The 15,915-nt window shown below is 54.3% G+C and overlaps 1 protein-coding gene across 3 annotated transcripts in view; it reads left to right on the top strand.

Annotated features, from left to right (window-relative positions):
- SLC4A3 (solute carrier family 4 member 3) overlaps positions 1-15,915 on the top strand; it is a 43,620-nt gene that overhangs the window by 181 nt on the left and 27,524 nt on the right. The window contains exons 1-6 of one of the 3 annotated variants that reach the window (XM_064164354.1): positions 101-173; positions 6,979-7,119; positions 8,178-8,334; positions 12,344-12,672; positions 13,102-13,244; positions 14,011-14,222. In XM_064164354.1, the coding sequence (XP_064020424.1) occupies positions 7,066-7,119; positions 8,178-8,334; positions 12,344-12,672; positions 13,102-13,244; positions 14,011-14,222 (895 nt within the window). In that variant the 5' untranslated portion in view covers positions 101-173; positions 6,979-7,065. Of the gene's footprint in view, positions 1-100; positions 174-6,841; positions 6,891-6,978; positions 7,120-8,177; positions 8,335-12,343; positions 12,673-13,101; positions 13,245-14,010; positions 14,223-15,915 lie in introns of those variants that run through there. The other 2 variants (XM_064164363.1, XM_064164345.1) reach the window with 2 other exon arrangements.

The raw sequence follows: 15,915 nt of genomic DNA, 5'->3' as shown, positions 1-15,915 counted from the left end.
GGCCTGTGCGAGGCGGCGGGCCCGTGCCGCGCCCAGCGCAGCGCCGGCGAGAGGCCGGGAGAGCAGCGCCGCCCGCCGCCGCTAGCGCGGCACGACACGTGTCGTGCGGAGCGCGGTGGCGGGGCCGGGGCGCGGCGCGGCGGCGGGTGGCTCTCCGTCTCCGGCGGTGCGAGGTACGGGCCGGGTGGGGGCGGGTCCTGGCGGTAGCCTCTCCGCTGCCCTCACCGCAGCAGTTCACGGGCCGCGCGGTCACGCGTGGGGAGAGCCCCGGTTCCGTACGCGGGGCTCGGCGTGCGCAGGGCGCTGCGCTGCTGCAGGGTGCACGGCGCGGTGCGGAGTGGCGCATGGCATGGGGCAGGACGGTGCATGGCATGGGGCACGGTGCATGGCACAGCACGCAGCGCAGCTCCGGGCATGGCACGGTGCGGGTCCCGCGCACCGCACCGCACAGGTTGCACGGCACAGTGCGTGGTGCCTCCCCGGTGCCGTCGCTTACCGCGACTGTACGTGTTTGTGTGCGTGTCCGTCTGTCAGAGCCGTCCGTCCAGTGCAGGGGTGTCTCTTTGTCGCTGCCTGGTAGCGATGCTTCGTTGTGGAGCGGGTTTTGTCCCCATGCGCTCCTGTGCGTGTGTCCAGAGGGCTGTGTGGCTCCGTCCCGTCTGCTGCCTCTGCGAGGGGGCTGGCAAGGGCGAGTCGGGGAGCGGAGCAGGTGCTTCAGAAGTGAGTGGCTGTGAGGACTCACCCAGGTTCGTTCAGTTCAGGAGGGCGTGGGTTTCACTGAAATATTTAAGGCTTATAGAATACTTCTCCATCCTTAGTTTCGGTGTAGCCGTGTGACAGAGAGAATCTACAGGTTAAATCCTTCATGCCTGAAAACTTTCCCTGTTTGCTGCCTTAACGTGTTGCCTTTCCCTTCTGGGGCGTGCGTGTGCCCCCCGTTCCAGCGCCGTGGCTGGGGAGAAGCGGGGGCCGCGCAGCCACTGCCGCTTGATTCAGTTTCGAGGCTGTGCCTGTCACGGCAGGATCTGGACGCTTCAGTGTACGCAGCAGCACCCCTCTGGCCACTCTCTCTCTGCTGCGAACAGGCTCCTCACTATGTCCTCCCAGGAAAATCTTCCCAGGCCTCTAATTCTTCTCCGTTTTGAGCTCTTCCCATCTGTATCTATCAGTCGGTCTCTCCTCTTCCCCTGTCCCCAAACCAGCTTTGCCTCTGTGGCTTTATTACTGTCTTAAGAGCCACTCCTTGTCTAGACGCTCCACAGTTAAATTACTCTCAGCCCCACGGCCGGAGGCTTAGGGAAGAGCTTAGGAGATGGACCCTGGGCCTAATGGCTGTCTCCACACAGCGCCTTGCCCAGGGAGCAGGGGCAGCCTGCTGTAGCCCTCCCGGTTCGTTCTTACTGCCAAAGGGACAGCGTGAACACCACGGACCTGGTAGTCGGTGGGTTCTGTGCCTCTGCCCCCCGAAGACATGCCAGATGCGTTGTTCTGTACGGCCACTGTAAAGCAGCCTCTGGAGGTCAGGGGAAACCCAGCTGGAGTCCCTGGCAGCAACACGTGGGAGATGCTGTAGCTGTGTCAGCAGCGTTCCTGCTCGCTTTTCTCCGGCATCGCCCTTGCCTTTAGGTGGTCAGAAGGAGGCACAGCGACCCAGGCTCTGTTTATGGATGCTCTGGTGGGAGGGCAGGGAGATGTGAGTGGGCAGGAGTCGCCAGGCTGTGGGTTGTTTTTGGCCTCCCTTTGAAGCTGGCCTGCTGGCATGACGCTTCTACTGCTGAAAATTACTTGTAGCGGGAGTGCTGAATCACCTCCTGCCAACAGCCAGTGCGAGCAGGAGGATGAAGGCATCCTTCATTCACTCTTCTTCACTGCTTTGGGTTTGGTTGGGTGGGTTGGTTTTTTTTTTTTTTTTTCTTTCTTTTTTTTTCTTGTGTTCTTCTTATGGAATCATAGAATCAGACAGGTTGGAAGAGACCTCCATGATCATCCAGTCCAACCTAGCACCCAGCCCTGCCCAATCAACCAGACCATGGCACTAAGTGCCTCAGCCAGCCTTTTCCTGAACACCTCCAGGGACAGCGACTCCACCACCTCCCTGGGCAGCCCATTCCAATGCCAGCCACTCTCTCTGCCAGCAACTTTCTCCTAACATCCAGCCTAGACCTCCCCTGCCACAACTTCAGACTCTGTCCCCTTCTTTTGTTTCTGGTTGCCTGGCAGCAGAGCCCAACCCCACCTGGCTACAGCCTCCCTTCAGGCAGTTGTAGAGAGCAATGAGCTCTGCCCCGAGCCTCCTCTGCTGCAGGCTGCACACCCCCAGCTCCCTCAGCCTCTCCTCACAGGGCTGTGTTCCAGACCCCTCACCAACTTTGTTGCTCTTCTCTGGACATGTTCCAGTACCTCCGCATCTCTCTTATAGAATCATAGAATCGGCCAGGTTGGAAGAGACCTCCAAGATCATCCAGTCCAACCTATCAACCAGCCAATCTACTGTTTCTGTCACTATCAGAAGCCATTATGTCCACAAAGACTTCCCCTAGCCTCAAGGGCAGGTAAAGCTCTATTGCCTTTCCATATTTTATCACTCTATTTGTTTTTCTTGAATGGAGGAGCCCAGAGCTGGACACAACACTCAAGGTGTGGCAGTCCATGCAGTGATGCCAGGAGGCTGGGTGCTTCAATGCTGGTCAGACCACACCTGGACTACTGTGTCTAGTTCTGGGCCCCTCAATTCAAGAGAGATGTTGAGGTCCTGGAAGGAGTCCAGAGAAGGGCAATGAAGATAGGGAAAGGTCTGGAACACAAACCCTATGAGGAGAGGCTGAGGGAGCTGGGGGTGTGCAGCCTGCAGAAGAGGAGGCTCAGGGCAGAGCTCATTGCTGTCTACAACTGTCTGAAGGGAGGCTGTAGCCAGGTGGGGTTGGACTCTTCTCCCAGGTAACCATCAACAGATCAAGGGGCCACAGTCTTAAGCTGTGGCAGGGGAGATCTAGGCTGGATGTTAGGAGGAAGTTCCTGGCAGAGAGAGTGATTGGCACTGGAATGGGCTGCCCAGGGAGGTGGTGGAGTCGTCATCCCTGGAGGTATTGAAGCCAAGCCTGGCTGGGGCACTTAGTGCCATGGTCTGGTTGATTGGCCAGGGCTGGGTGCTAGGTTGGGCTGGATGATCTTAGAGGTCTCTTCCAACCTGCTTGATTCTATGCAGCTTGATGCTCACTAGCAGAATTATCCCTGATACTCATTTTAAGTTTCTCTTTTCATTTTTAACTCCTTTCCAAGTCTCTATGCAGGGCTGCCCAAAGGGGAGAAAAAAAAAAAAAGAGTGCTGTTGTGTTTTACACCCTGGAGATCTTTCCAGACTGCTGGCTTGTCCCCTCCCCGCCTTAGTCATCCCATATTGCGCTTAGACAAATTTAGCTCCTAACCTTTCCTTATAAATCAATCCCTCTGGCCAGCTGGATTTTTTTTTTTGTTGCTCTTCTTTGGACTCTGCCTCTCATGGGCAGTAGAAAAGCCAGGCCAGAATCGAGGTGGTGTCCATCCAGCCTTTCTCCCGGAGGCTGCACGGAGTAAAGACCAAGTGGCCTCTAGTGGCCAGCTGTCGACTGGTACACCGAAGGGTGGCACCGGTGCTCCCAGGCAATGGGATCTGCCTCCTGGAGAAGGCAGAAGAGCCTACAGAGCTAGGACTAGTGAATCTGCTTTTCATCCTCACCCCGTCTTGGTCTCAGAGTGGCAGACTCCTCGGCAGCTCTGAGCCAGAGCCGCCCAGCCAGTGCATCTCTCTTTCACTGGCTGGTGAGTAGGGGATTGATGGAAGCCTGTGATCACCTTGCAAAATTACAGAGCAACTCCCAAAGGCTCTCTTAGTTTACTACCACTGTCCTGTCTTGCTTTTGGCTGTTCAGTAGCATCATTAGAGTGACTTCTTTTTGGTGTGTTTCAGAATTCACTGCTTCAATGCATAAAGAAAGACTATAGATGCTGATTTCCCCCTCCTTTTAAACTTCATAGAATCAGTCAGGGTTGGAAGGGACCACAAGGATCAGCCAGTTCCAACCCCCCTGCCATGCCCAGGGACACCCTAACCTAGAGCAGGCTGGCCAGAGCCCCATCCAGCCTGGCCTTAAACACCTGCAGGGACAAGGCCTTGAACACCTCCCTGAGCAGCCCATTCCAGACTCTCACCACTCTCATGGTGAGCTTCATTTAGGCTATCAGGCTGTAGTTCTAAACTCAGTGTAACATCTCCCAAAGCTGGAGCCAGCAGTTTGTTGCACCCAGCAGTTCTGTCTGTGGGTTTCCTCCTGCCCAGAGCACTGATGTCCCTATGAGCCTCTGCCTAGCTCCAGCCAAACCTTGGCTTGACTGAAAGCAGAGCACATCATCTTACAACCTTGCTGATAGCGTTGCCCTTTCCTTTGGAGGCTCCTTAAGTGGCACAGAGGTGGAGATGAGCATTAGCCTTTTTGTTTCTTTTGCTAAATACTCTTTTGCTATTTGTCAGGGTTTCTGCAAGCATAGGAGCTGCTGTCCAAAGCTCTGTTGTCATTTTATCCCCTGAAGTAGCAGCGCTTGCGAGGCGTTTTTGCAGGCAGTCTGTTGCTGTAGCTGCTGTGTTCCTTTCTTTAACAGTTGTGATGCCGTGGCCCTGCAGGACTGCAGAGCCACATTCCCCTGCCAGGGTCTTCCCACTGGAATAAAGCATGCCCTGCCTTCAGTTTCAAATGTGTTGCTGTTTGCATCATTCCATGAAAGCCCTCTTCCTGAGCTGAATGCAGAAGGAAAGTAAAAGCCATGTATTACTCTTTTCTCCACCATATCTCTTGCTGAAGTGCAGCTCAGTTGCTGCTCAGAGATTATTTCCAGACCTTTCTCCTTTTTCCTTTCTCTCTTAGAACCCTTTTGCTCTATCTTGGAAAACAGATTGCAGTTTCAGATTTGCAGGATAGATTGTGGTTTTGCATTTTTTTTCCTGTCCTGTTGTTTATGGCTTAGACTCTGCATTTGCCTTTTAGTCATTTGTCTTGGCAGCAGGCTTCTCTTGAGCTGCTCAAGTCTCATCCAAGAGTCTTAGAATCATAGAATCAGTCAGAGTTGGAAGGGACCAGAAGGATCAGCCAGTTCCAACCCCCCTGCCATGGGCAGGGACACCCTGCCCTAGATCAGGCTGCTCACAGCCTCAAATGAGTCCAATGAGATGTATTTAAGGGGCTTCTTCCATTAAATGTTGTCTTGTTCCTGGTAATTAGGAGAGTGGACCATGGGAGCTTCCTTCATAGAATCACAGAATCAAGCAGGTTGGAAGAGACCTCCAAGCTCATCCAGTCCAACCTAGCACCCAGCCCTGCCCAATCAACCAGACCATGGCACTAAGTGCCCCAGCCAGGCTTTGCTTCAACACCTCCAGGCATGGTGACTCCACCACCTCCCTGGGCAGCCCATTCCAATGCCAATCACTCTCTCTGCCAACAACTTCCTCCTAACATCCAGCCTGGACCTCCCCTGCCACAACTTGAGACTGTGTCCCCTTCTTCTGTTGCTGGTCAGATTAGCTCCTCAAGAACGTGCCTTACTGATGGCCCTGGGGTTGGAATTTTCCAATTAGGATAAGCCATTTGGGTAGGCAGAATAAGCAGAGACTGTAGTAACACCTTCTGGAGATCTTCAAAGACAGAAGGATGGGTGATGGAGTGGCCTTACTGATATCACCTTTAGACCATCAGGCCTACCAGATGAGGTAGTAAGACACCCCTCAGCAGAGCACTGCGATAAAATATATTATAGTGCTTTCATAGCTGGGGAATAGCTTGTCCTGGAAGATGTGTTTTAGCTTCTCTTCTTTTTCTTTGTCACAAATATGGCAACTTGTCCAGAGAGCTGGCCAAACTGTCCTCTGACTTGGCAGTTTTTTCCTCCTTGATGATATCACTGGAAAAGCTGTTTTCTTTTGCCAGTGTTGAACTCATTTGTATTCTACCCCTGTGGTTTTAACTAATGCCTCTTTTTCTTGTGCTGTGAGTTGAGAACACTTTTCTTGTCCCTGTTTCCAAGACTGTGTGCAGATGCTTCCATCTTCTTTCCTTCTCTATGAGTTCAGATGAGTTTGGGGGGGAGGTGGGGCAGTGTCTTCCCAAGTGCCATTCTCTGTGCCATCTCCAGTTTCTCCTGGGGTGCAGCACATGCCTAAGCTCTGCACTGTGGCTGTAGATGATAAGACTGCATCTCTTTCTGTGTTAGCTTCCATCCCACTCCTTATCAACTGTGGCACCTCACTGATTCTTCACTTTGGAGTTAGAGATTGAGCAGAGCCCTCTGGTGGGGTCATCTGTGACCCTTAGTGACACCAGTGCAGACAGGGCTCAGATCTGCAGTCTGAAGGTTGGCCTCTTTCTCTGTAAACGTGTTGTTTTGTGTTTGTTGTTTGAGTGCTTAAATGTTTGTCCTTGTGCCATCTCCCTGGCCTGCACAGATCTCTCTGAGGTTCCATCTGGCCGTGTTCAGAGCTTCCTAGTTGAAGCTAGGTACAGCTTCAGTTAAACCTGCTCCTAGCACGCCCTCCCAGCCCCGAATCTCTCCAACTTCATGCTTGCCCAGCAGGCAGTCATAGCCTAGCTTTGCACAGGTGTGCTGGTGAGAGGTGGCTGAGTGAGAAGCTTTTCTTTCTCTCACACAGCTGGTGCAGAAGTTGATGCATAGCTGCTGCCTGCGTCGGCTGCTGCACCCCTCCGCTCAGCAGCTCGTTTGGAGGAGGACAGGGTGGCACCGTCCTGTGAACCGTGGGAGCTGGTGCACGAAGCAATGTGAACTGGGCTATTCCTGCCCCCTTGCTGCAGTGTGCCAGGAAAACGTCCTAGGAATGCTGGGGAGGTTCCCCCAGGGCTGGCGAGGTGACCTCTCTGGGCCAGGATCCAGGGGGCTGAGGGCAGTGGCCAGCTGTCTCCCACGACATTCCCTTGTCCTGCCCTCTCTCCACAGGTTATGCCACTCTCCAGGTTTGCTGGGTGCCTGACGGTGAAAGAGAAGGGTTGATATTTTGCCCAGGCCTTTAGGTCCTGAACCAAAATGGCAGCTGGAGAGGCCCCTCCCATAGGAGATGTCTTCATCGACCTGCAGCAGGTGAGGTGGGAAGCCAGCAGTAGCGGCGCCGTCTCCTCTTCCCCCGGGCCCGTGCCCCAGCCGGCTGCGTGCGGACCAGCAGCCTCGCAGCTTGCTGCAGGAGGAGCTGCAGCCTCTGTTCTCCGGGAACAGAATTGCACAGAGGCTGCCCCGAGGCTGCCCAGGAACCTGCATCCGCCCTCGCAGCAAACTGTGGTCCAGGAAAGGCCTGAGGCTGCTGTTTGGGGTCCCTCTGCCTTCACAAGCTGATGGGTGGGGAAGGCAAGCAGCAGGAGGAGCTGGGCAGGTTGAAACGAGACTCTCCCGGCTTGGGACGCCCGTGCTGAGGTGAGAGGAGGGGCAGACCCGCGTACATGTGCAAAGCTGCTCCCAGGGCACAGCTGGGAGCAGATGGAGGCTGTGAGGAGAGGCACAGCTCGGCTAAAGCTGCCTGGCTCCCTCCTCCTGCCCGCCACAGACAGATTTGTCACAGTTGGGCCTCCTGTTTCCATGGAAACGCAGGAGTCCACAACAGCTCTGTGCTGGCATTTTGGCTTTATTGATGGAACATTTTCGCAGCCGCAGCTGCTCGGCAGGCAGGAAGGACAGGAGTCACCTGCCGATGCTCTTCTCGGAGCACCTCTGCTGGCAAAAGGCAGAGAAGTGCCCATGGCCTGAGGAAAGCAGCCCGGGGGGAGCTGCTAATCCCCAGGAGTGCCGAGAGGCGGTGGGAAGGCAGAGGGTGGTCACTGCTCTGAGAGCAGCTCACCGCAGCAGGGATGTCACTGCCCAGGGGGAGATAGTGCAGACCGGTCAAAGGCAAGGCCAGAGGGCAACACTGAGACGTGAGGTGAGGGAAATTCCTGCTAAACAAAAGCTGTTGAGCCTGGAGGAGGAAAGACTTCAGTGACATAGTCCCTTGATACTTGTCACTCAAGAGAGGTGTGGAGGACTACTGAGGCTTGCTTATCTCTTGTCAGACGCCTGCTGCCTCTCAGCAAGCCCAGCACTGTGTGCAGGATCCAAAGGGGTGTAGGAGGTCTGCAGTGTTTGACTCTTGTCTGGCGACTTCTGTGCAGGGCAGAGATCGTGCAGAGAAAGGCTCTCCTGGTGCCGAGGACGATGAGGACTTGGATAAGACTTTGTCAATCGAAAGATTTGGGGACCTGATAAGCAAATCAGCATCAAGCAATCTGGAGAAGCAAAGACGCAGCTACAATGAGAGAGACTTTGAATGTAGGTTTGAACTGTTGTAATCCACTTCCACCTTCACCACCGACCCTTGCTCAGCCCTACAAGCTCTTGTGCACGGACCCTAGACACGATGTTAACCTCTGCTTTACTTCCTTCCTTCAGACTGTTCCCAAAGTACTATATATGCCCAGTTTAGCACAGGTGCCCAGGGGCCTCTTCCCTGTCTGTTCCCTGTCCCTGCAGGCATGGCTACCACCCAGCCCACATGGTAGCACAGCTCAGATTGGGGTGTTCACTCACCTTCCCACTCGGGGGGTTCACTTGCCAGATCCCCACTTGGGGATCTCTGCAGCTGCTTCCCCCATGTTCCAATTTCCATTTTGAAGCTATTTTTCTTCCACATGGTTTCAAAGAAATACCCAACTATGGCCACAAGCCAGGCTGTCCTCCTCAGCCCAAAAGCAGATGCCTACAGTCAGGCATGCCTGTGTATTTCTGAGTAGCAATCACGAGACCATCAGGCTTTTCTGTTCAGAGAAAGGACTGCAAAACAAAAATGGAGTCTGAATTTGGAATGTGGAAACAATCTCACCTGAACTCCTCTGGTTAGCATATTTATTCATAGAATAGAGTCATTGAGTCAAGCAGGTTGGAAGAGACCTCCAAGCTCAGCCAGTCCAACCTAGCACCCAACCCTAGCCAATCAACCAGACCATGGCACTAAGTGCCTTAGCCAGGCTTGGCTTCAACACCTCCAGGGACAGTGACTCCACCACCTCCCTGGGCAGCCCATTCCAATGCCAATCACTCTCTCTGCCAACAACTTCCTCCTAACATCCAGCCTGGACCTCCCCTGGCACTCTTTCCCCACATTTATTTTATTGGTCCTCTGGAAACATCTCAGATTTTAAGGATGCTGATGGCCCTTCCATGGTGAAGGCAAAGTAGTCTGCCCAAACTCTCTTTGGCTGTAAAATGGGAGCGTGCTCACAAGAGTGGCCATAGGCTATTGCCTGGTGTGGGTCACATTAGCTCATAGTAATAGCAGTGAAGGACAGGAGGAAGAGGCCCCCGTCCAGCAACCTCCTTGTGTGGCAGGCAAGTAACAATGGTTAGAAGGATTTCCCACTGTCTGGCTCTTTACAGTCAGACACTGCTGATTTTCTGAGTTAGCTTTGGTGGGATACAGCCTCGGGAGCATCACTTTCCAGCTACATCACCAGGCTGTTTTCTGCTCGGCCGCTCCTTTCCGACGGCTGCTGCTAGCGCACCCCAGCTGCTACTTTCTGCTTGTGTCGTTTCTCTACAGAGGTTCCATTCAGACAGCCTGAGCACACAGCCACTCTCCCACACGTCTGCGAGGTGCTGTTAGCTTTGCTGTGGGTCGAATACCTGTTCTGTGCCTGTGGGACTGACCTGCTTACGAGCTCTGCCTCTGTGCACAGGTGTGCGGGTTGGCTTGGAGGACATGGAGAATCTGCTTGAGCATGCATGGCAGAAGCTTCTTGGAAAAACTGGACTAGAGATTTGTACTGTTTAGGATTTTTTTCCTTCTTAATAGGAGAGTCAAGCTTATTTTCCTCTGAGCTCCTGATGTACCCCTGTTATCTAGGGCTACACCAACCCTGGTTCTCAGAAACTTGATGCAGCTCACATTCCTGTAGCTGGAAGATGTGGTTAAGTCATTGAACTTTGGAAAATAACATACCAGCCCATGGAGGTGAATGCTCTCTAGGTTTAGAACTGTTTCCTGCTTTATTCAGAGCCAGGAATTCCTAACCTGTAGGTTGTTCCCTCTCGGCTCCCTTCCCAAATGACTTTTTCATCTCTCTCCTGTCGAGATCAGTGAGAAGTGTAATCAAACACCTAGGTTGGGCAATAACCTTCCACACAGGCAGGCTCTGCAGGGGAGGAAGAAGGGATGGGAGGCAGGGGATGGACATGCAGGAATTGCAGGAGAACAAGGAGGAGGAAGAGGGAAGTATGAAGCCTTTTCTGTTTGGAAGAGGTATGTTTTGCCTACCTGCAGGCAACCTCTGTGGAGATGTGTTTGGTTGATGTGGGGAGGGCTGAGTGCAGGCAAGAAGAGCAGTGCTCCCCTCTCTAGTGTGAGCTCAGCCACTTACCATCACTGCTCTTCCCTGCAGTCTAAGGCTTCAGTCGCCTTCTGATTCCAAGGGTAAATGTTTCTGTCTTGGGGGCAATATGGACAAGCCAGAAGGGAAGGATGGACTGTGTCCTCACCAGCACCTTTGTGCTGTAGAAGGAGCAGTACCTGTACAGCTGGGCCCTTCCTTGCTTCCTCTTGCATTAGAAACCCACGGCTGACCTATCTCTGGCTTGCAGAGCAGCACTACAGGAGCGTAGCAGAGGGACAGGAGGGTCTTGAGACCAAAACCTGTGAGTGAAAGAGGGTACATATAATTAGGTCAAAGAAAAGAACATGTGGAAGGAAAGAACATTTCTAAAGAGCCCAAACTCTTTCCAATTTGTAGTTATCTGACCATAGAATCATAGAATCAACCAGGTTGGAAGAGACCTCCAAGCTCATCCAGTCTAACCTAGCACCCAGCCCTACCTATCACCAGTCCAACCTATCCAATCAACCAGACCATGGCACTAAGTGCTTCATCCAGTCTATTTCTGAACATCTCCAGGGGTGATGACTCCACCACCTCCCTGGGCAGCCCATTCCAATGGCCCATTCCAGATCTCCTCTAATTTTGCCCCGAGCCTCTCTTGCTGAACCAGGGATGTGTGTGAAATATCCCTGCTGTTCCCAAGGGGGGAAATAAGGGAGAAAAGACTTGAGGAAACCAAAGCAAAGGAAACATGACAGCAAAACAATGAACCTGCCTGGCTCTCCCAGGGAGCAGGTTAGAGCTTCCATTGAAAATGTCCTTTGAAGGTAGTTTTCACTATAAACAGATTTTGCTGCCATGTCACAGGAAAGCTGGGAAGGAACCAAATCAAAACAGACTGTGAACAATTCCTCAGGAAGAGCTGCTGAGCAAAGCCCCCTTGCAAAGTGGCTGGTGCCCCTGCGATTTCAGCTGCTCTGGGTGCAGCCCCAGGAGCTGTGCATCCTGCAGGCTGCCTATGGGAGCCTTTGTGCCTGCAGACAGACCTGGCAGAAATTGCTTTCCTCTCTTCTGGCAGGCTGAGCTTACCCTGCTCTCTGCCTGATGTATTATCACTGATTTTGAGTGAAGGCTCAGAAATGCCATTAATTTCTTCTCACTCTCTAATTCCCTCAACACCCAGGTCAAGTCTGTATGAATTTCTCTTTGCAGATTAGTTTAAAGGAAGGTCCTTCTGGCCTGTTTTTTTACCCTGGTTTTTAAAAGGCAACCTCCTAATGGAACCTGCATTTCAGAGGCTGGTACACAGTACCTGGCATGTGGGCTGAAGTTGCACCTGCACTAAAAGACCTTGTCTGTGGTTCCTGTGGGTATGCAGGAGGGACTTGCTGTCAAATACCTCAGGATAAATGAGGTGCATCTATTTAACCCAAAGAACACCATGCCAGGAACAAATATAGAACCACAGAATCATTAAAGGAAAGACCTTTAAGACCATAGAGTGCAACTGTAAACCTAACACTAAGTCCACCCCTAAGCCACGTCCCTAGCCATGTCCCTAACTCCTAAGCCATGTCCCTAGAATGTTTGCAAAGGGCCCAAATCATGCTTGTTTGAGAACAGGAGAAACATTTCCCCATGTTTAGGCAGGAAATAGTGCCTCTGGCAGGGCAGGTCATTGCAGTTCTGCCTAGCCATGTGGTGGTGGCTTTCAGTGGTTCTGGGAGAGGAGCCCTACCTTCCCTATGGCACTGGTGTGGTTTGGACCTGTGCAAGGGCTACCTCCCCAGCTGCCCCAAGCTGGACACAGCCTACTGCATCACTGGAAGAGCTTTGCTATGTCCCTGTGGGCTGGTGGCTCTCCTTGCCCTTCCTGATCCTTGATCTCCAGACCATGCTGTTTCCTGGAGGGATGCCTGGCAGGTTCCTCCCAGCCTCTTCCTGCCCCTGACTCTCTTTTTCTCTCTCAGTCCACCGTCAAACCTCGCACCACATCCATCATCCGCTTTCCACTCACCTCCCTTCTGCCCTCAAGTTCCAAAAGAGGACTCCCCGTGCCAGCAAGAGGAAAAAAAGGAGAAGGAAAAAGAAGAAAACTTCAGTACCCCCATCGGAGGTCACCCCCACCATCCAGGAAGAGGACGAGGAGGGAGGAGAAGAGGAGGAAGAAGAGGAGGAAGAGGAAGAAGGAGAATCTGAGGCAGAGGAATCCCATGAGAAAGAGATATCTGTGGAGTCTGAGGGTGAAGCTCGTGGGAAGGACACCTCCCTTAAGCTGGAGCCCCTAAGCAAACCAAAGGCAAGGCTAGGGCATCCCTACCTGGTGAGGGTTGGAGGCTGTGGGGAGGTGGAGTCAAGGCCAAGGGGGTAGCAGGGTGTATGATGATGGGAGCGTGCTGCTCAGGAGGAAGAGTTTGTGCAGTCTTGTGAGAAGAGTGGTTTTGTCCCTGGCTAGCAGGTACAGGCACTGGAGCATAGTGATAGGTAAGCCATTGCTTGGGGTGGATGCTGAGCATGCCCATTTTGCACGGGGTAAGATCTCTGTGTCTGTACTTGGAGTGTACAGGATATGGGGGAGGGGCTCGTTATGGCTAGTCCCAGGCTATGAGGCACATGGGAGAAGCAGTGTGGCCCATTCGAGGAGATGGGGACCTGGGGAGGATCTGCCTGCCAGGGGCTGGGATGAAGGCTGCCTGCCCCAACTCTGTCAGGACTGTTGCCTCTGCAGTTCACCATCGGTAGTGATGAGGAGGAGTCTGGCAGTGCACAGGCCCCTGCGCAGTTCCACGTGGAGGAGGAGTGTGGCATCCTGTCCCCCATGCCACGCTTCGCTGACCTGCTGCAGGACAAGGGCTCTGCCTCCCTCCGCAGGTAGGTGAGGGGTGCTGAGCTGCCTGCTGCTCACCCTGGCTCAGGGGTGCTGCACAGACCTGGTCCTTGAGCATAGTGACTGTGCTCAGCAGCACTTTCCTGGGAACATGGAGCCCAGAGGGAGAGGATCGCAGAGTTGTCAGAGATGAAAGGGACCTCAAGCATCATCCAGTTCCACCCCCCTGCCACGGGCAGGGATGCTTTCCACTAGATTAGGTTGCCCAGAGCCACATCCAGCCTGATGTTGAAAACCTCCAGGAATGGAGCCCCCACCACCTGTCTGAGCAACCCCTTCCAGTGTCTCACCACCCTTATGGTGAAGGACTTCTCCCTAACATCTAAACACAGCTGCTCCCCGATGGGACAGTCACCCCCTGGGTCTCCTGCAACCTCCTTGGCTCTGTGGAATCCCCGGAGCATGGGTCTGAGGGCGCTGGGTTGCACGTCTGAAGTCCTCCTCTTTCTTGTGCTGTGATGTTGACCCTGCAGGCTGGGAAGCCTCAGGAGGCTCAGCTGAGTCAGAGGACCGTGAGGCCATTAAGTCAGAGGTGGATCCCTAGCGCTGACCACAAACCGATCCCAGTCTGTGGTGGGGTAGAGGAGGAGCAGAAGGTTCAGGTTACCAGGATGGGTCACTCCTGGCTTCCCTTCTCAGGGACTTCTTGGGCAGGGCAGGGCAGGGCAGGCTGAGGTCGCTCAGCCGCTGAGGGGCTGGTGCCCATCCTCCTTCACCCTGTGTTCTACCGTCGGTCTCTCTTTCTTCCAGCCCCCCTGGGCCTCGGGAACGTCTGCCTCGGGGCTGGGAGAGGCGCAAGCCCTGGGGCCAGGTGGCAAGCGGACAACGAGTCACCTACGACCTGAAAGAGAGGATGTGCATCGGCAGCATGACCACGCTGGAGAGCGCCGCGTACCAGCGCGTCCCCACGGACGAGGCCGAGGCCCAGATGCTGGCATCTGCTGACTTGGATGGCATGAAAAGTGAGGCTCTGCAGCTCTGCTTACCTTCCTGCGAGCGTGTCCCTCGCTTCTCCCTGCTTTGCCCTCTTCCCTAGCAGCTCCACACCCAGCCGTCAGCCTGGTCCTCATCTCCCTGTCCCCTGGTCCCTGTCTGTTCAGCCTTGACTCCTCTCTCTCTCTCAGTTTTGCCATGTCCACAGTTTTGTCCCCCATGTTTCCAGCACCTCTACTCACACCTGCCCTTGCTCCTCCACCTGCCATGCTACCCTCCCTTGTTCAGGGCTCCCTGTGTTTCCCTGAGACCCAGCTCTCTCTTCTCCTGACACACTTTCCCAGCGACCAGCCCTCTCTGTGACATGCCAGCTCTGGCATCACAGAAAACCCGAGGTGAGGAAGCCTTCCCTCTCCTCTGCTCTCCTGGTGGAGAGCCAGCTGCCCTCTCCAGAGCTTCTTGGAGCGGGACTGCCCCTGTGTGCTGCGTGAGGGCAGGCAGCAGAGACGTCATGGAAATGCACGCTGCGGGCCCGAGGACATGGAGAATTCAATAGGTTGCTCTGCAGGCTGGAGAGGGAGGGAGACACCAGAGGGGAGTGAGGGAGAGAAGCGGTGCCGTGCGCTCAGCCTGGCTGTCCCTGGGCATCGCATCCCTGGGCAGCTGGCACGAGACTGCAGCACAGCCAGGACCCTGCTCCTGAGCAGCTGGAGGGGCAGTCCCCTGCCGAAGCATCCCTGGGTGAACCTGGCCTTACAGGGACCTCATCAGTCCTCGGGGGCTGCTGCAGCCAGCACCTTCATGCCCCACGAGGAGGGGAGCCAGGCACTGGGGCTGACCCCAGGGCTGCGGTGAAGCGCCTGCAGGATCTAGCTTGCTTTCCACCATCAACCTGGCTACCCCAGCCCCTTCTCTGAAGGCAAGTAGCTCATGGCTCCTGACCCCTGATCTTCACAAGGACAAAATGACAACCCTGCAAGAGAGAGAGGAAGCAGCAAAGGAATTGGAAGGGGTCAGCAGCCCAGAAGTAGCAATACACACCTGTATTCGCAACTCACTCGGCTATGAAGACTTTGATGAATTTGCCTTCAATTTTGAAGACTATGATTTATGGGAGGCTATCAGAAACCATCTGGGCTACCCAGGCAGTGAGCCCACCTGTAAGTACTGGCCGGAGCAGTGCCCCCATGGTTGCAGCTGTAGATCAGAGCCCCCAGCTAAAGTGCTTATTCCTCACCCTGTGTTTGCTGTCTGCACCCTCTTCGCGTCAGGTTGGTCTCCTGGTTTAGGGGAGTTATGGTTCTGCCCCACTGTGTGCCTGGGGACACTGGAAGAGCTGCCTGGTGTCTGTGTGTCTGTCTGAGGTCTTTGTGCAGATCTATGTTGCGGTGCTGTGGTGCTTCCCTAGGTGCATCTTGCTCAAGCAGCTCTGGAGGCAGCTGCACTGTGCTTATGAGGAGAAGAAGAGGCTCAGGGGTGACCTCATTGCTGTCTACAACTACCTGAAAGGAGGCTGTAGCCAGGTGGGGGTTGGGCTCTGCTGCTAAGCAAGCAGCAGCAGAACAAGGGGACACAGCCTCAAATTGTGCCAGGGGAGGTCTAGGCTGGATGTTAGGAGGAAGTTCCTGGCAGAGAGAGTGATTGGCATTGGAATGGGCTGCCCAGGGAGGTGGTGGAGTCTCTGTGCCTGGAGGTGTTGAAGCCAAGCCTGGCTGGGGCACT

The sequence above is a fragment of the Pogoniulus pusillus genome, chromosome 2 (genome assembly GCF_015220805.1).
Source record: "Pogoniulus pusillus isolate bPogPus1 chromosome 2, bPogPus1.pri, whole genome shotgun sequence".
In the NCBI taxonomy this organism is placed as follows: Eukaryota; Metazoa; Chordata; class Aves; order Piciformes; family Lybiidae; genus Pogoniulus; species Pogoniulus pusillus.
Note: the sequence above shows the minus strand (reverse complement) of the source record. Positions and strands in the feature narration are given on the sequence as shown.